General features: G+C 41.9%; 1 protein-coding gene across 8 annotated transcripts in view; it reads right to left on the bottom strand.

Moving 5' to 3' along the window:
- Positions 1 to 5,283: 5,283 nt before the first annotated feature.
- Positions 5,284 to 26,495, bottom strand: part of LOC147018026 (transmembrane and coiled-coil domains protein 2-like) — a 109,187-nt gene continuing 87,975 nt past the window's right edge. For 4 of the 8 annotated variants that reach the window (XM_085897242.1, XM_085897243.1, XM_085897246.1 and 1 more), the window contains 2 exons: positions 16,258 to 16,393; positions 5,284 to 6,788 (listed from right to left, as the gene is read on the bottom strand). In XM_085897242.1, the coding sequence (XP_085753368.1) occupies positions 6,483 to 6,788; positions 16,258 to 16,393 (442 nt within the window). In that variant the 3' untranslated portion in view covers positions 5,284 to 6,482. Of the gene's footprint in view, positions 6,789 to 15,322; positions 15,406 to 16,256; positions 18,477 to 26,495 lie in introns of those variants that run through there. The other 4 variants (XR_015062225.1, XR_015062226.1, XR_015062227.1 and 1 more) reach the window with 4 other exon arrangements.

Below are 26,495 nucleotides of genomic sequence, written 5' to 3'. Positions count from 1 at the left end.
CACATGGTTTGGCAGCTATTATTTTTTGAAGAATAAAACTTTTAAAAACCTTCTTCCCCAGATTGAACGAACATCTTTTAAAAATTCTTTCTCTTGAATCACTTCATCAAGCAACATGAAACTTCACAATTATGATGTAGTACTCATGCGAAATATATGTTTTAAATTTCAATGTGATCAGATGCATGGTCTGGCAGCCAGAATAATTTAATAGTCACGGTGTAAGCTGCCAGGGTTAACCCCCCCCCACCCCTCCCAGCCCAATTCGTGGTGACGGGCGGTTAGCACCACCACCCCGGATGGTCAAACAGTTTTTCCTTATTACGAGGCGGGCAGGTTGATCCTCGGAGATTATCACGCACGGAGGAAGGGCATGGGGCAATGGTAGTGTGACGGGGGCACAGAAATGGATGCACAGGGGGGGGGGTTTATTCTCGAACCCAACGACAAATACACTGACACCGCCACTTAAAATGAACACATTTTATGAAAATAGACAAATATTTATAAAGGACAACAATCAGAATACAACAATACGTGAGGGAAATTAATCTTAATGTCTAAATTGAGGCGCCTCTACACACAGACTTAAATACAAAGGGAAACGAAATGAAAGAAAATCCCTCCTTTATTCTGGCACTTAGCTTTGTCCAGAGATGGTCTTTGTGGAACATGGAATCGAGGTGCTTCTATCTGCACATGTAGATGCACGCAAAATGCCGCCAAGTCACTCTCTCGCAACGGGAACGTTCGTCAGGCAATTCCTGAGCGGTATTCAACACCAAGGCTCAGAGACCCCATGCAGCTTCTTCATCGATTGTCCTGTCAATACGCTCTTTTCAGAATGGTGCCATACACACGAGTCCCCGAGGCCCATCCCACATAACCAGCCAAGAGTCGATGGCCAACGTCTCGCTTCACCACATGAGCCAAATCACCTCAGCACGAATACGAGAATCATGCCGTCTTCTTCATGCGTCGAAAGAAAGCCAGCCGCAAAGCCCTGTTCTTACAGGTCATCTCCTAGCTACGTTCTCTCGACCGCGTGCGTCCCTCACTCCGCACTCAACTGTTCCTCCTCCAAACTCTCCACTCTCCGTCATATTTGATCTACTGCCTCCCATGCCCTCTTCCTCTTCATGCATCTCACGTCACGCCCATCAATCCCCAGGGCGTGGCCTGCTCACACAAAACCCGGGAGACATGGCTTCAGCCCACTTGTAGTTGTTTTAAGGGCGTGTTCCCCACCTTTATTGTTGATCTTGGAATAAAAAACGTAGAGAAAGTTCACAGGAGGGTGATTACATACTGGGGGAAGTTATCCTTAATCCCTATCTCATTAACACCCCCCCCCATGTGGTGACACGTAACACTTAAGCTCACAGTCTCCATACTTAATTACATTGAGGTGTCTCCTACACATCCACGGACCAAACAACTCAATTCAATCCTAATTTTCCGACTAAATTCCTCCATCTACCCCCACAACCGTAACAATATTTTGAATCTGAATTCAGGGATTTAAATCAAACTTGGTACAAGTATGTATTATGATGTAATAATGTGGGCAGAGGTATATCTGGTGACGTCAAAGAGTGCCCTTCTAGTTTGATCATGTAATGGTTTTGGGAACATTGCATGGGGATTTTATGTGGCCCAAATCCTGGTGTCCTGGCTATTCTTGTAGCCAGACATATAGAACCATGCCTCATCTGTAAAGAAGGTGCGGTCTACAACATGATCCACCTTTTCTGCTATTAAATTTGAGTCATTGATGGAGGTTCACCCATTTTTCTGTCTCCAAATGCAAGTTCGTGAACAACATGCACTTTATAGGGATAAAACTTCAATTTTGTTTCTATAGAACTCTATATGTAGTTTGCAGAAGTTAATGAGACACACTTCTTGTGACAACTGCCTGAGCGATTTTCTTGGACTTCTTTGCAAACAGATTTTTGTCCTGAAACAAATCTTGCGCCTCCATAATGTATTTCCCATGATAGCGAAAAACACTCGTTCTTCCAATGTTAGGACCATTCTTTATGGGTTGCCTTAAGAATAAACCCTTAACATCCGGTTTGCAGAAGTTCACTTGAGTACTCTCTTCGCTGGTGAGTATCTCAACTGAGCGAGTCAATGATGCCTGCAAGTAAACAAACATACATTTTAATTGAAAGATTAATAAATACATGAAACATAAGTATTTCATTCAGTGCACTGTTACTTTTTAAACACCCTGTCTGTGCCTTATTTATGCCTAGCTTTCCTTTAAGGTCAGCCATTTCGTGAAGCATCCTGGCAAGAGTTGAACTGCATTAAAGTATTACTTTTGCATTCCACAATGACAAACACGAGCTAATCAAGCCAGTTACCCTTTGTTCCCAACTTTATAGAAATCATGTCAGTCCTTCATTGCACTGTTCTCAATTGCAGTCAGCAAGACCTTTTCTGGATTGATATGGACCTGGGCTGGCAGGATAGCTATATGCACTTGGTATTTGTATTTGCCTTTGGGTGCTCTCACCTGGGTTTGAAATCCAACTCAGATTTAAAGTGTCACCTTGGTATTTTACATGCAGGGTGATGCAGCAATATGTGCCGTCCATCGGAAGGATGTTAAGTCAAAGAACCCGGAAGTTAAAGATCCCAAGGTGTCTTTCACAACAAATAGGTCAGCTCTTTCAAGCACCCTGAAGAAATTACAAATTCAGACCATGATTGACTGCTGGGAAGACGATGACAAACCACCCAGCACAACCATTACCAAGAGACTACTTGGGAGCATTGATGCTCTAACGATACGATTACTTTGATGATTATACTTATGGCTGGTTCTTTGAATGTTTGATCAAGAGAAACATCCCATTGATACTTCACAATCAAGATTATGAGCATGTACTTATCTTGTGACTCGATTTCAAAATGGGAAAACTCAGTTTTATGTCATCTCGCTTCTGGCCTCACTTCTCCAGCTTTCTTGTCCCTCCTTGAGAAACATACATCTCGCTATTTCCCCCCACCCCTATTTCTGAGCTGAATGTTCACCTGCATTCCTTATCTATTCTTTCATCCTGTGGACTGACTCAATGTCTGTCTCTTGCCTCTCCCTCCAGTATTTCAGTATTGCCTATCGTCACATCATGCTATCTCATACTCACCCCACCCTTCTGCTGTTGAGACATGAAAATGTACCACCAGCATTAGATGGCTGCTCCATACTTGAATACTCCTTCATTTTACTGATTCCTCACACTTTGCACACAACCCAGATACTGCAGATTCCTAACTTCCAAAAGAAAGTTGGTCTATTTGGCATTTCACGTTGTTACCTCCACAACCAAATGTGGATGGAGGTTATCTTTTCACTCCTGTTTGTCTGTCTGTCTGTCTATGAGCAGGGTATCTCAAAAGGTTATGGGGAGATTCTGACGAAACTTTTTGGACAGGTTGGGTGTAAAAATGACATCGCACAATGTCTAAAAACGTTGTAGATTGGCTATGACAAAACTTGGTGGATGAGGGTAGGTGACGAGAACAAGCAGATTAGATTTTGGTTCAGGTCTGGATCCAGATCCTGCTTATACAAAACGTAAATTGTTCAGTCTGGCAGAGGTATGCCTTCAACCGAGTGTCATTCCAGTTTCTCATGTATTCTGTATAGATATTTGCTGCTTAACAATTTAGACATTAAAATGGAGGAGGGGGGGGTAATGAGGAGAATTCTGTTCAGCCAATTGCCCACAAACATCATTCCTCACTTTAAATACCAATGTCATTTGACATTCAAGAACAGCATGCATCGTCTTTTGTAATTATAACTCTGGGATAGGGTCCTTGCTTCCCACAACTGCTGGAAGCAACAAAGACCAAGGCTTAAGCCCTAAGGGATTATTATCTACCAGGCCAATAGATCATTTTTCTTCTCATCACAAACAGGCTGTCATCATGTCTCATCTTTAGTTCATCATCTGCTTTCTCCCCCATTTGCCAATACCCAGTTCCTCATGTTCATCAAAATAACTCATCAAAAAAAAAAAAGAAAAAAAAGAACTAGGTTCCACAGATTTGGAAAAAACAGAAACGAATGAATGGAGGTGAGACATTATCCTAGATTTTGGGAGGGGTTGATGGGGGGGGGGTGATGGTATACCGGCCACATGTACCCTGCAGAAACCTTGGGGAAAGAGGGGGGAGCAGAGGGTGTAAGACCAGAAAGGAGGTGGAAGAAGACAGAGAAACCACTGACCTGTCTGAAAATTATAGACTCAGCTTCATTGCGGGGGATTTCAATAATCTTGAAGGCCTTAGCTTCCACGGCATCAAGTTGTAAGGCAGGAGAGCCAGACCAGAGGGGAGAGCAGTACTCCATCAACCTGTGAATGAAGGCCTTGTATGTGGAGTTTGAGTTATGTCAAGAGAAATTGAGTTATTGATGTAAAGTGCAACTCTTCCATTAGGACAAGGTTCAGACCTATCAAACCAGAGGAGACAATAGCCAGGGAGGGCCACGAAGCAGTCAGGGACATCCTGTGGAAGGAAAGATTATGTTAAACATATGATGCTCGGTTTATCAGCAGTGGCCTGGAGTGACAGATTTGTCAGATTGGAGTGGAGGCCTCAGATGTTTGAGGTCCACATAGTTATGGACAGGAGAGGAGGCGCTGTTGGCAGGGTGCAGGAATACGGAAAGGAGCTAGGAGAGGGGCAGGGTTGGGGGAAGCTGGGAGGGTGCTGGAGCAGCACCGGGGAGGGGGTGAGGGCTTACAGGGTGTGGGATGGGAGTGAAGCTAGGAGCGTGCAGGACGAGGGGCAGGCTGAGAGGGTGCGGGAAAAGGGGGGAGCTGAAAGGGTGCGGGATGGGGGAGAAAACTAGGAGGGAATGGTATGGGGAAAGGAAAACTGAGAGGGTGTGGTATGGGAGAGGGGAAGCTAGGAGGGTGTGGCATGGGGGAGGGGAAGCTGGGAGGGTGTGGTATTGGGGAAGGGGGGAGCTGGGAGGGTGCGGTATGGGGGAGGTGCTGGCAGGGTGCGGTATGGGGGGAGCTGGGAGGGTGCAGTATGGGGGGGAGCTGGGAGGATGCGGTATTGGGGGGGGGGAAGCTGGAAGGGTGCGGCATGGGTGGGGGAGCTGGGAAGGTGCGGTATGAGGGGAGGGGCTGAAGCTGGAAGTGTGCGGTATGGGGGAGGGGAAGCGTGCAGTATTGGGGGGGAAGCTGGGAGGGGGAGGGAATCTCGGAGTGAGGGGCAGGGGAAGCTGACAAAATCTGAGGAAAGGATGCAACGTATGAACAAAATTTTTATTGACGATGTCTTCCAAGAGACTTCCATCATAAATATTCAATTAAAATTATGCTTAGGTTCGTCACTATCATGCTTCTTCCTGTAAGAATAATTTGAGGCTCAATAAGTTGCATCATCCATGTTTTCTACATGAATGGTTGCTGGACCTCTCAGAAGGCCTCACTGAAATTACAACTCCATAGACTTCAGTATCTTGGGTTCCTCAAAAAAAAAAAACATTTTTAAATAGTTGATTGTCTGTCTCCAGACTCGCTGTTGCTTTTTCATAAAATTAGTCTTTATCGACATTGATGCAAAAATCTTTGACAACAAATAAATGTGATATGGGATGTGGTTGTGACCATCTGTAAATGGCATTTTGGTCGTGATCATTTGAAAGCATCATGTTTAGACACCTGTCCCCTCCCCCCACCCACCTACCCCAGCAACACACCAACCTGAATTTATTTCTCCAACCACCATACTTTTTATTTTCTGGATCCACGTCTGACTTGGGTATGAAAAAAAAACGTAATCTGTTACTTTATTTTCGATATCCTTCAAATGCAGAAAGTCCATAGTAGATGAGAACGTAGATGAGAAAACCATTATCTGTAGATGTATTTCTGCCAACTCAATGCGATAAATAATCTAACCAGGTTCTGCATTGAAAAAACCCAGTTATGTAATAACACTGTACTTTCCAGAAAGCAGTCTGTTGACCACAAACATCAAGTTAAAATGAGGCAAAACAGTCCTTCATACAATTATATATTACTCTGCTTTTCAATTGTTTGGATTATTTATACAAGTAGCCATTGGATGAAGAGTTTTGTAGTTAAGGGGATGTCCAACATATTGTGAAAGAAGTGCTCAATACAAGTTAAACTGTCCAAGCAATTTGTTCAATAAAGTGCAAGATCACCTTCTTTTGTGCAAATATTGACAAGTCACAATGACAAAAAAAAAACTTCCAAGTTTGCAAGTAATGTACAAAATAAAATAAAACTTGGAACTTCACACTTCATTTCTCTTGAGAACAAAGGTTTAGACTCCATCCTCGAAAACTAGAGGAAAAACAAAAATCCCACAGGTGTGCTGATATTACAATTTGGTAGGAAGGAAAATCTGCTACTTGTTGCTGCAACTGAAGAACCTTCAAAAATCAGCTGGGCAAGTTCATCAAAGTTGCTTTTCTCACTTCATACATCAGCTCCAAATCTTTCCCTTTCACCGTCTTGCCAGTGATGCCACAAAAGTGCGAGCAGTGCTATCATGCCCACCGTGCCCAAGATGCGTTCACGCGTGCCGAGAAGAGGGGCGAGAAAGCGTGCTACTGTGGATACACACACCAGGAGCACAGCGGTGAGTGCTAAGAAAACGTTGATGAGCTTTCCGAGGAGTACCCGAGCATCCGCGCTCTCCAGGCCCTCTAGCTGGCCCACTTGCTGCTGTTGCTGCTGCAGCTCAAGCTTGGAGAGACGAGTTTGGCATGCTTCTAGCGCCTCCTGGTAGCAAAACGTCACACCAGGAAAATTCAGGATATATTTGAAATCAGAGTTGATTTCTCTTTTTAAAACGTGGTTGCAAACAATACTAAACAGCATTTTAAATAACGATTTTTAAAATGTGGGTTCCATGCATCCAAAGAAAGGGAATGCAGAATAATTGACTCCCAGAAGTCAATGCAGACAAAGATGGCAAAATAGCCCTGCTGGAGTCCAGCAGACTACACAATGCAGCAAATCATTAGAAGTTTAAAAAAAACAAAAGGCCCTGTTATGTAGTCTAATGGAGTATGGTTCTCCTCTGTGGGCTGAGGCTCTATTTGTGTATGTCATTGTGTAATTTGGTCAACTTTTCATATAGAATCTGGAAACTTGTAATTTTTCAATTCCTATGTTTACAGTGAACACAAAAACAGCTGTTTCCAATTTTTTTTATTCATAAGCAGTCACCAAAATCCAAAATTTGAGAAATTGCCATATTTTACCCATTATAGCACATTCAGAGATAATAAAAAATATCTGTTCAGCTAAATTTAACCCAGTTAGGCATTATTTACGAACCCCCCAAAAGATGACAGCCAAATATGCACAAAAAGGACGTTCTGTAGTACTGAGAACATACAATTTGAATGGATGTGCAAATACAAAACACAAAGAGGCATATGTAATTATTTAGTCATCCAAGTCCTCATTTTCCTCGCGATCGCTTGAATTCTCATCAATTGCGACATTGTTGCATGTGTCCTCTGCTCCTTCACACTTGCAGAGCTCTGTACAGGCTAGATTATGTGCCTTACAAGAGCACCATCCACTGCACTAACTGGCGACACAGGAACACTTCACAAGTTCCACTACAGCCTCCGGTGCTGCTGGAACTTTTGAGACAACTGGGAAATAGTGGCAGTCCTCCAGTTGTCGCCATCCCAGAGTAACAGGATCCAGTAGAATTGGTACAGCTACTAAGTCTTGCAACCATATGTTGGCTTGTAGGTGTGCGCACAATATATGCTCAGTGATACATCCTTGAGTCGGAAGTAGCTTCTCCACACCTTGGTTACCCTTCAGCTGCTTGAACATGTGCCACCTCAGTGCCTTGGCTGATGCAAACCCAGAGTTGAACAGCTGATACACAAACTTTTCACATCCAGACAACACCCCTGGTGATGGGTACACTCCAACATCAAGTCCAGCAAGAGCACAAATAACATCTTCACCTGCCTTCATGAAGACTTTGAAGCATGATGACTTCCCCTTTCTTTTGATGTGACCAGTGGTATCACTACCAGTGAGTGCATGCAATCTTTCTGCACCTAGAGAAATGCTGCTGCTCTTTCTGCACCTAGAGCAACATAGATGGGCTTGAGTTTGATTTTTCGTCGTCCATCTCCAGTGCCCATGATGATAACACTGTCTGGCTTCAGATCAGGTACTCTTCGCAGAGCAAGCACTAGCACATCAGTATCACAAGAATATATGTGCACAGTATTGCCCCGATGACTCACTGCCACTGCATACAAGATCAACAGTGTATCAGCTTCCTCTTGTGTACTCGGAATGCTCACCATGTTTGGCTGGGAAGAAAGGACGCCTTTCTGGGTGTGTGTGGTGATCGGCACTTTGCACAATCGAACAGCTTTTTGTGCAAGATACAACACAAGATTGGCTTTTGTTTCCTTAGTGCTCAGAAATGACTTGAAGTCTTTAATGCATGTAGTATCATCTACTTTATACCCCTTGTCCTGTGTTCTCCCTGCCGTATGAAGCTGTCTGGTTCTGTCCTCGAGCGAATTCATGATGCTGTAGTTGTCAAATACGAGGTATGCATCCATGTAACCAACCGATTAACCATCAACACTTCAAAGAAAGCAGTCCAACAGATCTTTACAGGCTTTAATTTGGCTTTTGTAGACAACCATCTCCTGTACGAGAGCCATGCCATCTATTATGATGCTGGTCGGGCTGTGTTGGGTGGTTGACTCCTCTCCAATTGATGTTTGAGACGTGGCAGACTCTGCAACCATGCTCTTGAGTTCGTGAATGAGGATAGACTTGTTGGTACTGGGTAGTAGGGAACCATCTGGCTTCATTAGTGTGGCATTGGAACAAGCAAATTCATGCTTTCCTACGATGTCTTCCAGATCGAGTTCTCTTGAAGATTTTGCAATGAGGAGCAAGCGAACAAACAGGGAGTTTGTTGCTTTCAAGCTGACCACTTCCGATTCTGTCTTGAGACTGACAGTTTTGCATCCATCATTCCACATCAGATACTTCAGTTTTGACATTTTGTCCCACATGTTTTTCTCACCATTGATTCTTTCCTGTACATGTGTGACAAGTGCCTTGTTCCCACGCATCTCTACGTCCAGTATGTCATGCTGTACTGATGCAGGCATTATCCTGTTCGTCACAAGGTTGACCAGCTTCAACTCAGAACCATCTTCGTTCTCTGATGTAATGAAAGGGTTTGATTTTGCCACCACACTCTTCAGTTGCCTTACTGCTTGATCCTGTCGTGTGGTTTTAGCTGAAGAATGCTGATGGTGCTTCTTTGCTTTGGTTTTCAAAATGTTCAGCATCCGGTCAGTCTCTCCAGCAAGCCTTGCGAGTTCTGGCGAACTCAGACAGTACTTCAGCAAACCTTGAGGATCAGTTGTTAGGCTAGAAATGGCACCATCACCTTTATGCACTTTGTTGCGATGCTCTTGGGCTTGATCTGGGCCAATGGATGTGAATGCAATGGGATTTGTGTTGTCATATGCAGGATCAGGCAAAGATATCAGAGTGGTCATATTGATGAGTGTTCGGGATTATGATTATGATTATGATGAGTGTTAGGGATTATGATTATGATGTCTATTATAGATCTTCTACTGCATACACTGTGTCTGAAAATACGAAACGAAATTTGTCATCAAAATTTTTATCGATTTTCGTCACTCGCTGGCCGCCATCTTCGATTTTTGTCATTAGCAATGTTTGGAAAAATTGGAAACAGCTGATTTGTAGTCCTATGTGACCTTAGGAAGTTAAAAAAAAAACACAAGTTTCCAGATTCTATATGAAAAGTTGACCATTGTATGAATTGCTACATAACAACATACACTACATGCCCTACTTTGCTTTCATGAAAGCAACTGAGGCCAAGGTTCTAGCGAGATATTACTGGTATCTCCCAGCAACAGACCCAACTTGGGCCTACTCCTTCCCCGTCAAAGTCATTTGAGTATTGCACCACCAGATCTCTGGTATCTCTCATGCCCAGACTTCATTTTTTTTTTTCTTGAGAGGAAAGGTTCAATTTCATTCTTCCCTCCAGGGCTTCAAGACATCCTCCATTCACAACCATGATCTTTTCTGCCCCCATGAACTCTCACCAAGCCCACCTCTTTCCAAGTTTCAGGTTTTTCCTTCCACTTCTGTCATTGAGAGTTTGGGGATGAATCCATCTTGTTCACCCTCTGTATCCTCCCCTTGCCCTTCATTCTTCCCCACATACCTTCTCCAAGTCTCCCTCTATTTTGTCCCTCAACCCCATTGATGGTGTGCACCCCACCCCCTCCTCTCTTTGTGCTGTTCTTTTCGTTCTGTTACATCCTGATCCGTTCTGTGTTCTAGCTCCTCCGCAAGCCTCGACATTGTATATGCAAAAAGCCAAACTCCACAGACATTCATTGAATAACTCACTATTTGGTTATATAATTTGAAAGAATCTTTCCATTTGCACAGGAGGAGGCCATTTGGCACATCATGCCTGCGCCAACCGACCCCAATATTGTTACCCATCCACACAAGCTAACTACCATCCACACTAGCCAATATCCACATACCCCTCTATCTCCAATGCATCCAGGTACTTTCCAAATCCAATTTAAACCTATCCACCCCTACCTTTCCTGGGAGACCATTCCACGTATTTGCCACTCTCCGATTGAAAGACCTCTGCCTTAACTCTCATCTTGTTTACCCTCAAGCTATGGCCCCTGGTCCTACCATTGTCCACACTGGTGAAAACTCCACTGTCCCTATCTTGTCCACACCCTTCATTATCTTAAACATCTCAATCAGATCCCCTTGCAATCGCCTTCTTTCCAATGCAGACATTCCTGTCTCTTTCAACCTTTCCTCATAGCTTAGTCGAGCTAGCCATGGAATCAATCAAGTGGCTCGACACTGCACCCACTCCGTGGCAGCTCTGTCTCTCCTCAGATGTGTTGACCACTATCTCCTTTCATTTGTAAGTTATCCCCCGAGGAATATAACCTAAAACCTTGTTAGCTTCACCTATAGCTGCTTGGCACTGTGCTGTCTGCTGACCCATCCCCCTCCCCGACCCCCACCCCATATCTATTACCACCTTCAGATCCTTCTGTGTGACATACTCCAAAATTGTCCCTTGCATTATGTAATCTCTATTTTCATTCTTCCTACCCATCCCCAGCACTTTACAGTTATCTTGCATATTATTTCCGAGTTTGTGGTTTCGTGTCGCGCTATCTTCAACTTTGTTCTGCGCTCGAGTAACGTGATATTCGGCTTACATTATCTCAAAGACCATATGAGGTGCATGGTACAAAAAAAAGTAAATAAAATGGTTCTGAAACAGTGAAATCGTATTCCACTTACTGCATTAAAGTAAAATTACTACTGATACTCTGCATCAGTTCCTTTCTCAAACACACCCACCCCAACATGTCGCGCAGAGCGCGGGTTATGCTAGTTTATGTTAAACTGCATCTGCTAATAATTTGCCTAATCTCCAAAAGTATCTTAACTTTCCTGAATCTGTCCCATACCCCCCCCTCACCCTTCCCTCTCCTCCCCCCCCCCCACTCTGCTATCCACCTTACTTCCAAGCTTTGTGTCAGGAAATTTAGAAAGCAGAATCTTAACTCCACTATTCAAATAATGGTCCCAGTACTGATCCCTGAGGTATCCTATTACTTACATCATCACACTCATAGCCACTCTTTGCTATCACCAAGTCAGTTTGCAATCCAATTAGCTACCCAACCAGCCACTCCACAAGCACTCACCTTGTCCAACAACCTCCTATGTGGTACCTTATCAAATGCCTTCTGAAAGTCAAGATACACGACACTCACTGCACTTCCCTCATCCACCCAATCAGAAACGACTTCATAGAACTCCAATAAATTTATGAAACATCATCTCCCTTTGGTAAATCCATACTGTCGAGTGACTACCTTTCATCAATTTGACATTATTCAAATGGTTCCCTCTCCGTTCCTCAATTGACGTCTTCAACACCTTCCCCACCACTGAAGTCAAACAAACAGGTTTATAGTTCCCCAATTATTCTCTGGATTCTTTCTTCAATAACGGTGTTGCATTTGCTACTTTCCAATCCTCTGGTTCCTCTCCCGACTCCAATGAGCTGTTCGATATATCCACTGACACCACACTGATCTGCTCTACCAACTCCCACAATACTCTCGGATGCATATTATCCAGCCCTCAAGCTTTATCATCCCTTCATTTTTCTAGCTGCTTCTTCATCTCATCTACTCCTTCATGGATTTCTTCTAAAATTCCTTGCTCACCCCCAAGATAGATACTCTTTGCTAATGGAAATTCCCCTGATTGTTCCTGTGTAAATGTTCAAGCAAAAAAAAAACTATTTAATAAGACTGCCATCGAACCCTGATCGTCCACAAACTCTCTCCTGTGCTATTCTCAATGGGCCCATGCTCCTTAACCCTTTCTTTACCCCCTATATACTTAATATTTACATTGTTATCACTCTCTTCTTCAGTCTCTGAAACAGAACTGTATCCCTGTGTCTGTAAAATGCCACCTTTTTCTTCATGAATGTGGTTCACCACCATTGACCCCCCCCCCCACCTCCAAACATACCTCTGATTCCGTTCTTCTCTCACCAACCTTAAATTTATGTTCATCATTATGTCTGTTCCTCACATTAGCAATGTCTCCCAATCATACCTGTCCAGCTGTCAAAACCCATCATTTTCTCACCGTTCCAATTTCACCACAATACACTTGCACCCTCTGTTGTTTGTGACTCAGCACCTCGCTACGTTTTTCTGAATATTTCATCACCCCTGTTTTCCCCAAATCAAAATGCTCCTCATTTAACCAACGTTATGTAATAATTGATTAGATGATTTTTTCAATATCTTATTAAACGTCAAAACTGGAAAAGAATGGAAGTGGGAGTGAGAATCCGGATTGAGAGTTTGAGGAATTGTGGGATGAGTGGGGAAAGAAGGGAAATAATGTTCAGAGGAAATAGGAGAAAGGAAAGGGAAGGAACATGATTGGGCCAAATGGTGGAAAAGGGGTGGAAGGCCAAGAATTTCACAATATTTGCGAAGATATTATATATATATATATATATATATATATATATATATATATATATATATATATATATATATATATACATACATACATACATACATATATACATATATATATATATATATATGTATGTATGTATGTTAAAACAAGAAACAATGGGGCTTTGGGCGGTCAAGCGTTGTACGTCAGAAACCACCCTCAGCGGGGAGCATGGCAGAGCTAGGCTTTGGACTTGGCCCTTCCCGTGCGTTCATTCTTTGTCGGGTATCGAACCAACTGCATTTACGTATTTATATTCCATATAGTCACCCTCATAACAAAAGTGCCAAAATCATTTTATTCATTGATGAAGCTTAGGCACTTTTGTTATGAGGGTAACGATATGCAGAATGGAAATTAATATACAAAGGATCCCCAGTCACCACAGTACTACACTGAGTACAAGTCGCTGCACGATTGTATATTACCTCAAACAAGAAAATGAGGCAATTTGCCCCATCATTGCCGGGGTGCACTCCTGAGTTAATTTTTCTGCAGCTTTAAACATCAATCTTCTTGATGGTTTACTAAAGGCTAAATAACCTGATCTTGATCAGATGACCTAACTTGTAAGTAATAAGCAGATGGCCCCTTTATTAAACATGCCAGACTTTGTCTTCTGTCTGAAAGACAAAAAAATCATATGAAAATACACAATTTGGTATCTGTCTGTCTGAACACGATACATTCAGTAGTTACTTATCCAATCTCAACCAAACTTGACAGGAGGACTAAGGGTCACACGATGGAGGTTATAGAGACTTCATTTGCCCCCTCCCCCTCCCCAAGGGGGTTTTCAGCCTTGGGCAAAATCAGTGTTAAGGTGTATATCCGTGTAAAGATAGATAATCATGCCATTTTTCCAACGCTGCTTATAATAAAAGCAACAAAACAAATGATAAAATCACAATATTAATGTTATTACAAAACAATATTAAGATGAATAATGTACTCTCCCCAATTAAATGGGTTTTTCCCCTCCTTGGACAAATGCAGTGTTAACACGTATAAATAGCTTATTGTGGCGTTTCATGAGGCAAGCCTTCTGGAAATTAAAAAAATATATTGTAAACCACAAACATGTGATTACCTTTTTAAACATCGCTATTGCCGGTTAATAATAAGCTGAAGGAGGAAACCCGGGGTGTGTTCCGTTACCAAGCAGCTAGCTAGTGCTGACCAAGCCAGTCGTTCCTTATCAATGGTTTCAATTGGAGTGCTTGCTTGAGTGTTTAAGCCAGTTAGCAAACGCTCTACAAGAAACTTGGTAACTGAACACCCTCTCCCCAACCCCGACGTACTTGAGGCCCGAGCCTAGATTTACTGTTAATGTCTAAATACCCTAGAAAGGATAATAACAGGACCCTTCCTGCCGCTCCCGTTGGGATTGGGTGTATTAGTGAAAGTGTTCGAGGAAGTTTAAACTGCAGAAAGGTTTGCAGAAAATACTATATTTTCAATATGCACACCAATGTTTGGAATGGATTTAAACAATGCTGGCAATATTAAGGGAATGCAGTTTCTTCATGGACAAACAATGGTCATGTCAGATCGCTGGAGTGACTGGGTATATTCACCTTCATATTTGAGTAGCAAATTCATGAGCAAAATGTAAAGATGTTTGGGATTATCACTCTGACTGTTCCTCAGCACCCATTAATGTAAAGTATCAGTTCTTAACCATCATCAAAACCTTATGTAGGATGTCAAACTTTTCAGGAAGTCATGGAGCCTTGAAATCTCCCTATGCAAAAGCTTTTACTCCCATTAACCCCCCTCTCTCCCTCTCTCCCTCACCGACTTCTAAATTTCCAGTTTTCCCTCCAGAGTTTGCTTCTGTATCCAGTATTGTCCACCCCATGCCCTCTTCACTTCCACTCATTTCTCCCCACACCTATTAATTTGTCTGAGTCTCCCTCAACCCTGTTGACCTTGATGTTCTCTCCCCTCCCCTCTCTCGCTTCTCAAGCCACAACTTTGTAAACAATATTTTTTTTTTTTGTAAATAAATGTTGATCAACTAACATTATTTTTAAATTCAATCTGAATACTCAAGTTAAATATGCACGGCTGATTTAAGGTGTTTACTGCAAACATGAGTGTAAAGAAGATTCAACTCTTTCAAGCATTTTTACACAAGCTAACTTTCTCATCACCGTTGGGACAGCTGTCTGCATCGCTCTGATTCTGCACAATAGCTGGCAGCCGTGAGGACGACTTCTGTTTGTCCTGATCATGTCTATGTCCACATCAAGAGAAAACACAAAAAAATAAAAAAAATTAACCGTTGTTTTGCAAATACACGAAGTGTTTTGCCTGTGCAACACTTTCAGGTTGTATGTACTCCAAATTGGCACAGCCTTGTCCACATCATAGATTCGTGATGTAGACTTGTATCTATCTCCCTATTGCCACTCTGATAATGATTAGACAGAGGACAGCAAGTATAAGCGATTGCAAATTAAAGGAATGAGGAAATTTATTCTAGCAAAACTGTCACTTGCCTTTTTCAAAAAATAACTTGCCTACCCCCATTCAATCCCTTTCCTCCCCAATTCTCTTCTGCCAAGGTTGCCAGCCTGAGTGGGCATCACAAAGCCCCACCCCCCCACCCCCAAGCATTAGAATCAGCACGAGCAATCAATATTATGTCAAATCTGAGCATACCGTTTGTTTTATCTGCAAGCAATAGTCCAATGACAACAATCCATACTTCTGTTAATGAAAAGCTGATGCAGGAAAAAAAACCATTCTCAACTTTTTATACCTTCATATTACAAGCCCTTGTTTTATAATCTATTATCTAATTGGGGGGTAAGCACATCATCATTCTCACACGTATTTGGATTGAGCAAGCCAAAATTTCAAGGAATGTGGCCAAATTATGAAAGTTGATGGTCAACTATCACACAAGATGAAATAAAATAAAAAGACAAAATAAAAATTGCAATTACATGGTTTGAACTTATGAAGGTTGAGGATATACATCGACCAGAGATGTGAAAATCGTTTTTATTTATTTAAATGGAACTCAACATTACGTGTTACATTGACAACCGAGGCCGAAAAGGTGGAGATGCATCAAAGTAACCTGAATGTCCCTGGCAAACTCGTAGGAATGATATGCCACCTTCTCCTCCATGCTTGCCAGTTCCTGTGTAAGGTTGGCCACTTCATTCTGGTGAAGCTCTGACAAATCACCCAGCTGCTCCTCCAGCCATTCATACCTGTGAAAGCAGCGAGTCACGGTGGATTAAAGAATGAAAACGGTGATGTCTTTCACCAATACCAGGAAGTTGGTGGACTTCTCAGGAAGTCGGAACTACAAAACTGACCGACCCAAAACAGCTCGTTTGTAATTCATCTTCTTATTTTCAGACAGGCGAACAAAATTGGTTTAAGCTCAGTACTTGGTTTAAACACTAATCTACTGTATTTTACAGTGGGAAGGTCAATGACTACTTAAATTTTTTATAACTTGGAAAGATTCCACAAAGCATAGCTACATAGCCATCCCTACACACATAGCAATGAAGGCTTAGGAGGGTGGGCAGGACAACGCCTGTCAATCAGCCTGGTGGGGGTGTGCCTGCAACAATTGGCCAAGGGCCAATTACACCCGTCTGGGTGTGGTTAATGGTGCAATATTATTGCTGCCCATCATGCAATGGTACGACTATTTAATGCAGTGTTTTCACACACAATCGACAAGATGTTTTATAATGCAATCAAACTAAAATTCTCCAGCATGCATATACTTTCTTTCTTTCTTTTTAGTGCAGAAACAAGTCAAAAAAATTTTTTATGTAGAAAGGTTTCAGGAATGGTATGACAAAAAGTATCTAAACAAGGTAGTGATGGTCACGAGAAATTATCATGTGGAACTGTCCCTACATCTTTCTTTAAATCATGGTTGGGCTTGCAAATGACACGATACATCTCCCTCAATTTGGGTTCACAAACACTAGCGTATATGACATGTACATGTCTGTATATCGATGCCTATAAAAGGCAAAATATCTCTGTCTCTCTTTGTTTGTATGTGTTCTATGTATGGCTGTATCTTTTAAGTTGGAAACTTTAAACTCGGGGTACAAATACAACTTTGTCTGGGGGTAACAGGCTATGTGGCCTTGACCTCATGTGGGGGGGGGGGGGAATTCTGTGTGTACATGTGTACCATGTCGCACCACTTGGTGGTGGTGGCAGAGGGTATTACAATTTCCAACTTTCCTTTGGTTTTAAAAAAAAAGGTTACTTATTCACATTTCTTTTCCCGCACAATGCTGGGTAAATCTGCAAGTGTGTAATAAATGGTGAATATTGCAAATGGATGCAGGGATGGACTGGGAACAGCCATTATTCAAAGGAAGATGTAGGGGTGGTTTCACATTATAATTTCTTGTGACCATCACAACCTTGTTTAGACACTTTTTGGCATACCATCCCCTTTTATGTTAAAAAAAAGTTTTTTAATGACTTGTAAATAAGGTGTCATTCCTATATGAATAGATCTATTCACTTGGGTGTTACACAAGGATGTATAGAGCTTTCAAAAGCCTTGGTACGATTTGAATTGTATCTATTGAACATTATTGATTGTAACTATTATTTATTTTTCAGATCATGTTCCAGGATGTTGGGAAATTTTCTCCATGAAGTTTCAATACTCCAGAGTAAATTTGGCATGCACAGCACAACAACGAAGTAAAATGGTAGAATGGTACCTTGAGATGAAGTCTGTGATCAAGACTCAGCAGCTTTATCGCAAACATTTCAGAGTGAAACTCACCCAGAAAAAAATCTATATTCTTCACAATATCAACAAGTTCCAGAAAGAAGGCACTATTCACAATGTCAAGAAATCAGGGAGAAAGACTGGGTGTTCAGAAGATAATATAGAGGGGTCAGACAGTCTGTCACTTAAAGTCCAAGGATATACTCTCACCTGCACTCACAAGAGCTTGGTCTTTTCGCACACCGTCTTTCAGATCATGAGGCAGGACGTGAAACTTTATCCACACAAAGTGCAGATAAAACACTCTCTCACAGATACAGATGAGGCAAAAAATTTAGCAACAGGGTAATCTCCTTCAAGACAGGGTGTATCTGGTCTTCCCATTCCCCAGACCTCAACCTGCTAGACTTCTTTCTGTGGGGCTACGTGAAGGACGATGTTTACAAAGAAAACCCTCGTAACATCCAGCAGCTCAAGAGATGTATTGACAAGTGTGTAAGATCCATCTCACCTCTGGCATGCAAGATGGTGCCACAAAACCTCGCTGTCAGACTGAACGCTTGCATGGCACGCTGTGGAGGTCACATCAAACACGTCATTCATGATGTTCCATCATTGTAAATGCACACTGTAAGTACCAAAATATCTCCCAAGACTCTACGTTAAAATGGGTGATTGTTAATTTTGAATCTTGGATACCTTTTTCAAAATAAAGCATTGAAATACAGTCGAACCAAGACTTTTGAAACACCCTGTACAAAGATGCAGACAAAGGGGTCATTTAGCAAATCACGAATGTGTGTTTCAACTCTAACCCAATATTTATTTGAAGCTATAAATTCTGATGGACTGACAGATTGACTTACAGCTATATATAGCTCAGTGTTTGAGTACTCACCCTTAAGCAAAAGATGGAATCAGCAGAACATTGACCAAGGTATGCTAACCATCGTGGAAAGAAAGGACAACCTGACATTTCAGGTGTTAATCCTTCATTGGACAGTTAATGTCTTGATTCCATCAATTATTGATGGGACAATGCAGGATGAGAGAGATAGAGATAGAGATAGAGATAGAGATAGAGATAGAGATAGAGATATATATATATATATATATATATATATATATATGGGGGGAGGAGAGAGGGGAGTTAACAGAGAGAAAATGTTATGCTTTATCAACACAACACAACACACAGACACACAATTCATGTTTGGATGACATCGGCAATTCTTCAGGAATCAGCATATTGGAGTCAGTGTGATTACTGACTACAGTATGTACTGTATGTGACCCAAAAATCTTGAGTAGCTTTCATCCTTGTTTTGGTGGAATTTCAATAAACAAATTAGAAAAACAATGTTGCATTATAGACGTTTCTGGGAGATGTGCATAAACATTAATCTTTATAAACAGATGCCAATAGGCATGTGACAGGTGGAAAAAAGAATTGGCTGAAATTTAGAGAAAACATAAATATGGCAAACGGTTTAGAAATTGGGTGTCATCAAATATATTTTGCTTTGAAACCCACAAAGAGAAACCATAGAACCTTTGTAAATCATGTACCTCTACCTTGAAGCAACTGTCGACTGTACATTCCGATCGGGACACAAACGGTTCCGCTATTGACTGTAGGGTGCTCGGAAAGTCTCTTAAGCACTCAAGCAAGCACTGCAATTAAATGGCTGACAAGGAACAGCTGGCCAGGCTGTGGCTGCATACCATACAGGATTCCTTTAATTTTAAAGCAGTCTTCACCATGCCCCCAGCAGTTAAAGAAATTAAATTAATTTGTTCAAATAATGACTCATCCACAAAAGAGTTTCTGTTTAATGAAGAACAACCCTGGAGACATGGCAAAGTTTAATCGCCCATGAAATAAACATTGCAGATCATCCGCACGCATCGATACATCGTGGTACATCGGTCCGCGCAAACGTTGTAACCATTTTAAAACATCAGTTTTTCACCAGATTTGCTTCGATTCCTTGGAGAACACCTTGCAAAACCTCCAAAAATATGGACACAGATCTGGCAGATGCTCGGGATAAGCAGTCCCTGTCGTCAAGCAGTGAATGAGTGCATCAAGTCATATAGCTCAATGAAGCTAGTTCATCTTGGCACATTCTTAAATCTTTTGTTCACTCTCTCCAAAGAGAGGAAAAAGATAAGTTTAATGCATTGGAAATTTCACATTTTCTTGTGTATTTATGGAGAAGGAGGGAGGGGACCATAGCCTTGCTTGCTTAAAGTAAATAGGTAGTCATGGCCAAAAATATTGGCACCCTGCAAATTTTTCAAATAACTCACAATTTTCTCCAAAAGTAAGTTGAAATTGACAAAAGTATTTTGTCTCCACAATTCTTTATTTCACTGTTAATATCAGAGAACCTTTGTTTTTTTGATTCAGAACTTAATATATCCTTTCAAATCAGAAAATTAAAAGAAATGGCATTGACAAAATTATTGACACTTGAGACTTAATATTTGGTAGCACAGCCTTTGGACAAAATAAGTGCAGTCAAGAGCTTACTATAGCCATGAATGAGCTTCTTCCACCTCTCTACTGGCAGTTTGACCCACTCTTCTTGTGCAAACTGCTCCAGTTCTCCCAGATTTGAAGGATGCCTTCTCCCAACTGCTGTTTTCAGATCTCCCCACAGGTGTTCAATGGTATTTAGATCTTGACTCATTGCTGGCCACCTTAGAACAGTCCAGCGTTTCCTCTTGATCCATTCCTGGATGCTTTTTGAAGTGCGTTTGGGATCATTGATCTGCTGCAAGACCCATGACCTTCGACAGACACCCAGCTTTCTGACACTGGGTTGAACATTGCGCTCCAAAATGCCTCGGTAATCTCCTGATTTCATGAAGCCATGCACACGTTCAAGGCACCAGTGCCAGAGGCAGTGCAGCAACCCCAAAACATGACTGAACCTCCTCCACGTTTGACTGTAGGGAAGGTGTTGTTTTATTTGAAAGCTTCATTTTGTTTTCTGCAAACATAGCGATGATATGCTTTTGCAAAAAGCTCTAATTTGGTCTCATCTGTCCATAGGACGTTCTCCCAGTAGTCCATCAGGTGGAGGGGTCCATTGGTACCAACTGGGTGTTCAAGGTTCATTGGTATAATTTGATAGCTCTGTGTGTCAGGATACCATTTGTGCCTGGTAGCAGTTTCAAATGATTAGCTTTCATTTCAAAATTAGTTGTTCAAAGGAACCTCTATCAGTTTGATGTCCATGTAAGTCATTTACACTCAAAAGATTCTGGTCATATATGTGATGACTGAATATAATATACATATAAATAAGGTACCAAATGAAAGCTTACACCCTGCCAGTACCTCCAAATACTATTTTTTAATTCCTAAAATAGAGAAAATAAAATATACATTTCTCACCAGTATATATTTTCCGTGCAGGATTCCTGACTCCATAGTTTTTTGACACTTCAGAAATGGCTGTGATTATTTCTAATACCATTTTATTTATTTTAGGTCAATTCAAAAATGGACAGCACGGAAACGATTTGCATTATTCACATGACTGGTGAGGGTCCACATTCTGGTTTCACGTCACCGAGGGATCTGGAATCCTGGAATTCCATCCTCAGAGCTGCTAGGTTATGACAGCATCGCGCTTTGCTGTTAATTGCAGAAAATGCACAAGAAGGGCAGGTACCACAAGTACATTATCATCTGAAATGTCAGAAGCTCTTCACTATGAAATGGGACTTCAATAAACTTGAAGCAACAAAGAAAGATGAAGTTGGACAAAAAAAAAAAACGAATAAGTTTGCATCACTCAACATCAACTCTTCACATATCTCCTGACAGTAAATGAAAATTGCGAGTCTTACCTGAGAATCTCAGCAAGTATGTCCTTGCAGAAGAGAACGTGAGGCTGAAAACAGAACTTGAAACCTTACAGAGTATGTCTACAGAAGTCAGTCATACATTGCAAAAAGCAACCTTGCAGATCAGTGATACAATCTCAAGGCAAGACTAGACAATGGCCATTCCTCCCCTCTGCCTTGGATGAGGAGGAGGGCATTGAAACCGTAATCTGTGCAGAGCGTTGGTTCTGCTTAAGCAGTCTCCTTGGCTATTGGGCACAATCCTGGACGGGTCACCACTCCGACACAGTATTCCAGCATGTTGGCACTCATTTTGCTGACCTTGGAAGGATGACAGGCCGAGTTAACCCCACCTGCTATGAATTCAACAGGTGAGCAGGACTTGAACTCAGGACCCTGGGATCCAAAGCCCATCACCCTAACCATTAAGCAAACACCAGGCATGGGTGTTCAAGGTTCGTTGGTATAATTCAATCTACCTCCAAAGTGCCAAAAGAAGTGCAGGGGTTCCTATTTGCTTTATTGAGTGGAGAAATTAATCCAAAGAATCCAACTAAACGGATAAAAATGCCGGTGGATTCTTATTCACAAGATCTGGTGTACGCTGTCAGTTGTGGGTCTCAAGTTCCACCCAAGGATATTTTACTTCCATGTGCAGTGAAGGCCTTGACAAGAAATACAGAAGTTATACAAATGTTAAATCAACTTGGACATGGTGTGTCATACAGTCATTGAGGAAAATGAGACTGCTCTTTGCCTCAGGAAGATTGTTGCCACTAATGAAACGGTTTGGCTGCCTGAAAACATTCAGCCCTGTGTTTTTACCACTTTGGCATGGGGCAACATTGATAGACCAGAAGAGACTTTGACTGGGGAAAGGACATCACATCGGATCAATGGCATAGCAGTTCAACCCAAGGATTTTGGACTCTTTCCACTGAAAAAAAACCTTTGCCTGAGATTGTGACGTCAAAGAAGCGAACCCTCAGTGTCGAAGATGTTTCTTTACCCATCTATATTTCTGGTGAAAGAATTGGACGTCGCAGCTTGTAAACGATTGATGCTGATTATACAGAAGTCACACAAACATCTTTGAATCGGAATCTTATTTGGTTTCTTGCAAAACAGGACAATAGCAATGATCAAAACAGTCATGGGTTGGACTGGATTCAATATTTTAACCAGGGGGAACAAACAGGTCTCACAGGACAATATAGGATATCTTCCAAAGATCAATGCACCAGCCACAAGCATGTCTACCGTGTATGAAATACTCAACCAGTCAGTCTTGTCAGTCAGATTGTTCTTGTATTTGATCCAAATACTGCATGCAAAGGTTACTGAGATCACTTGGAAACATGTTGAGAAATATGAGAATGTGATATTGAGAATGGGCACATTCCACACCATTCTAAACTTCCTCTCAATCATTGGTAAAAGATTCCAAGACGGTGGTCTTAAAAACATTGATATAGAAGCAGGCATTGTTGCTGAAGACTCTGTTTCCAGTGTGATGGAAGGTCATCATTATAACAGGGCAGTAAGAACCCACAAGTACATTTATGAAGCACTGCTTTGCCTGGCTTGGAAACAGTTCATTTGTGCATGCAGGATAATTGCCCCAATGTCATGGCATCCTTGGAAGCACGACTAGAAGAGGTACGTGATCTGCATGATGATATCACACAGAAAACTTTTGAAGAAACCCTGGAAAATGAGCAGGTAAAGACACTGCTGCATCACTTCTTGAGCTATATTGATGAATTGAGACACAACAATAGCCCATTGTCTGAATACTGGATGAGCTCTGTCGACATGGTGAGTGTTTTACTTGACTTGATCCATGCATCGAGGGAAGGAAACTGGCAGTTGCACATGGCATGCATTTGTGAATGTATTCCTTGGTGTTTTGCCTGTAATAAAACCAACTGCAGTCGCTACCTGACAGCCTACTCTGCAGAAATGTCTCAGCTGCCAAAGAGGCATCCAGCTGTTTACGAGCGGTTTATGGAAGGAATGTTTTCTGTACAGACTGGACCCAAAAACGCCAACAGGATAACTGTTGACCATACAATTGAGAAGACCATCAACAAAGACACCAAGACCCCTGGAGGAACTTGTAGATTCAGCCTGAATATGAGGGCAGTCTCTCATTACTATCTCATTGCAGAGTATAGAAGATGCTGTCAGGCTTTTAAGAGACATTCTTTCCATGAATCACACTGATCTACAACATGCTGAGTTGCAACAATCACATATTTCAAAGGATAAACGAGCTGTTTAGTCACTAGTGGACACAATCGGTGATCTCGCAAATCCCTTCACAGAATCACAAGACCTCATCAACATAAGCAATGCTACTATAGCCCCAGAGCCTGTTACCACAGATCTTTTAACAGCAAATGTGCCATGGTCTGACAGCATACAATTCCTTCAAGGAAGACCATCTAGGAAGTGATCCTCCTCGAATGAATTTTTCTGACCGGCGTCCAGAGCGGAAGCTTAAAACCTTCACTGATGTAAACAAAACGACAAGATTAAAGTCTGGCAGTGGAAAGGAAAACATTCTCCGGTCAACTAACAAATTGTTTAGCACTATGCTAGTGATGGCACAGAAAAGACAGCTTGACGTGCGAGAGGTTCTGAAGCATCCCTTTGGTCCACTTCCATGGTCCCTAGCCACTGCAGATGACATACCAAGGAAAAATCAACAAATCAGCTCTCGCCAAGGAACTCAGGAAAAACATCTCACCTGTGGAATTCATACAACCAAAGTCGGCGTGTCTCATTGATGGAATGGCACTTGTGCACAAGATAAAATGTGAGTACAAGACGTTTGGTGACATCGCCTCTCTCATACCCTCAAAGGCTGTCAACGAAGCTTCTCAGTCTTCTCGTATTAATATTGTCTTTGACCCGTACAGAGAGAATTCCACCAAAAAAGTGGAAAGATAAGGCAGACAAACAAACACTGGATCTATACAGTTGAAGACCATCACAGCAAAGCAGACAGTAGTCCAGTGGAAGAAATTTCTCTCAGCACCTCCAAACAAAACCAGTCTCATTGAATTTCTTGTACAAGAGTGGAAGCAGCCAAAATACACAGAACAACCAAGAGGAAAGGTTCTCTTATATAACCTCTGAAGAGAACTGCTTCAAAATCACACACAAATTAAGTGTTCTGGTCCCAGAGCTCTGCTTTCACAAGAAGAGGCAGATACGTGACTCATTTTACATGCGGCTCATGCAGCAGTTCAAGACTTCCAGCCTATTGTACTCATAGATGATGACACTGGTGTGTTTCTGCTCCGACTGGCCTTCACGGAAGACATCATTGCAACTCTGAATCTGAAATATGGATCACAGGCAAATTCACATTACATGGACATGAAAAAAAAATCAAGTCTGTGCTTGGATCGTCACTCTGCAAAGCATTAAGAAGAATGCATGCGCTCACTGGATGTGACAGTGTCAGTACACTAGCTTGACGTGGCAAGATTGCTTCCTTGAACATACTGAAAAAAAAAAACCTCTGACCTTCAGTGCATGTTCACGGAGATCGGAAAGGACTGGACAGCATCTCCGTCACTCCTTGAGAGGTTGGAGGCTTTTACCTGCTGACGATATGCTTCCAAGTCCAGTGTGAATAATGTAAATGAGCTGCATTATCACTTGTTCACCAGCAAAAATGGCCAAGTCGATCCTCACCAGTTGCCACCTTGTGCAGATAACCTCCACAAGCACATTCTTCGAGAAAATTACCAAACTGCCATATGGAGAAGGAGCCTTGAGGCCAGACCTAACATCCCATCACTAAAAGGTCATGGTTGGAAATATGAAGAACATGATGGCAAGCAGAAACTTAAAATTGACTGGTTAGACAGTTCACCAGCTCCAGAAGCTGTAACAGAACTCCTTTCTTGTGACTCTTCCAGTTCATGCCGACTGCCTGAGTGCACCTGCTTGATGAATAAGCTCAGGTGCTCCAAGCTCTGCAAACTAAAGACATGCGACAACCAGCCATCTGAGGAGGGAGAGGACACGGTTGTGCATGATGATGCTGATAATGTGGATGAACTTGATCTTTATTAATTATTCTTCTGCAATTGATGATGCTAATGATTTCTATGATTATGTTCATTTATTTTGATGAAATAATTCATTTATTTTGATGAAAAGTCAAGTTGTTTTCATTATGACGATGATGATGATGATGATGATGATGATGATGATGATGATGATTACAGTGTAATATATGGTGGCTGCAACTGCAAAATAAACTGTTTACAAGAGCTTACATTTGATCTTCTGAAACCCAGTATGTCTGTACAACATATACATATTGTTAAAAATCGAATCAATAGGCAATCTTTTCAACATCATATTTCAGGGTGAAAGCTATGACTTAGACTGCTACCAGGCAGAAATGTGTTCCTGAATAGCAGAGCTTTCATATGGTATCCATGAACCTTGGCCACTCCGAGTGGTACTGTTGGCTAAATTTTGGGGCCGTACCTGATGGAATACAGAAGGATTTTGGCTTGTTCAGGTGTGTTTTGGCAAACTCCAGTCAGGCTTTCTTATGTCTCTCTCTCTCAGCAGTGGGGTCCTCCTGGGTCTCCTACCATAGAACCCCCTTTCATCGAGTTGGCGACAGTTGAAAAGTTGAGTTGAAAGTTGAAACTGTCGTACCTTGTGTCTGAAGTTCAGCTTTAATCTGTTTGGCAGTT

Source organism: Eptatretus burgeri, chromosome 10 (assembly GCF_056783735.1).
Source record: "Eptatretus burgeri isolate ZD-2024b chromosome 10, Ebu_testis_v1, whole genome shotgun sequence".
In the NCBI taxonomy this organism is placed as follows: Eukaryota; Metazoa; Chordata; class Myxini; order Myxiniformes; family Myxinidae; genus Eptatretus; species Eptatretus burgeri.
The sequence above is the reverse complement of the archived record's forward strand: the minus strand, read 5'-3'. Positions and strand labels throughout refer to the sequence as shown.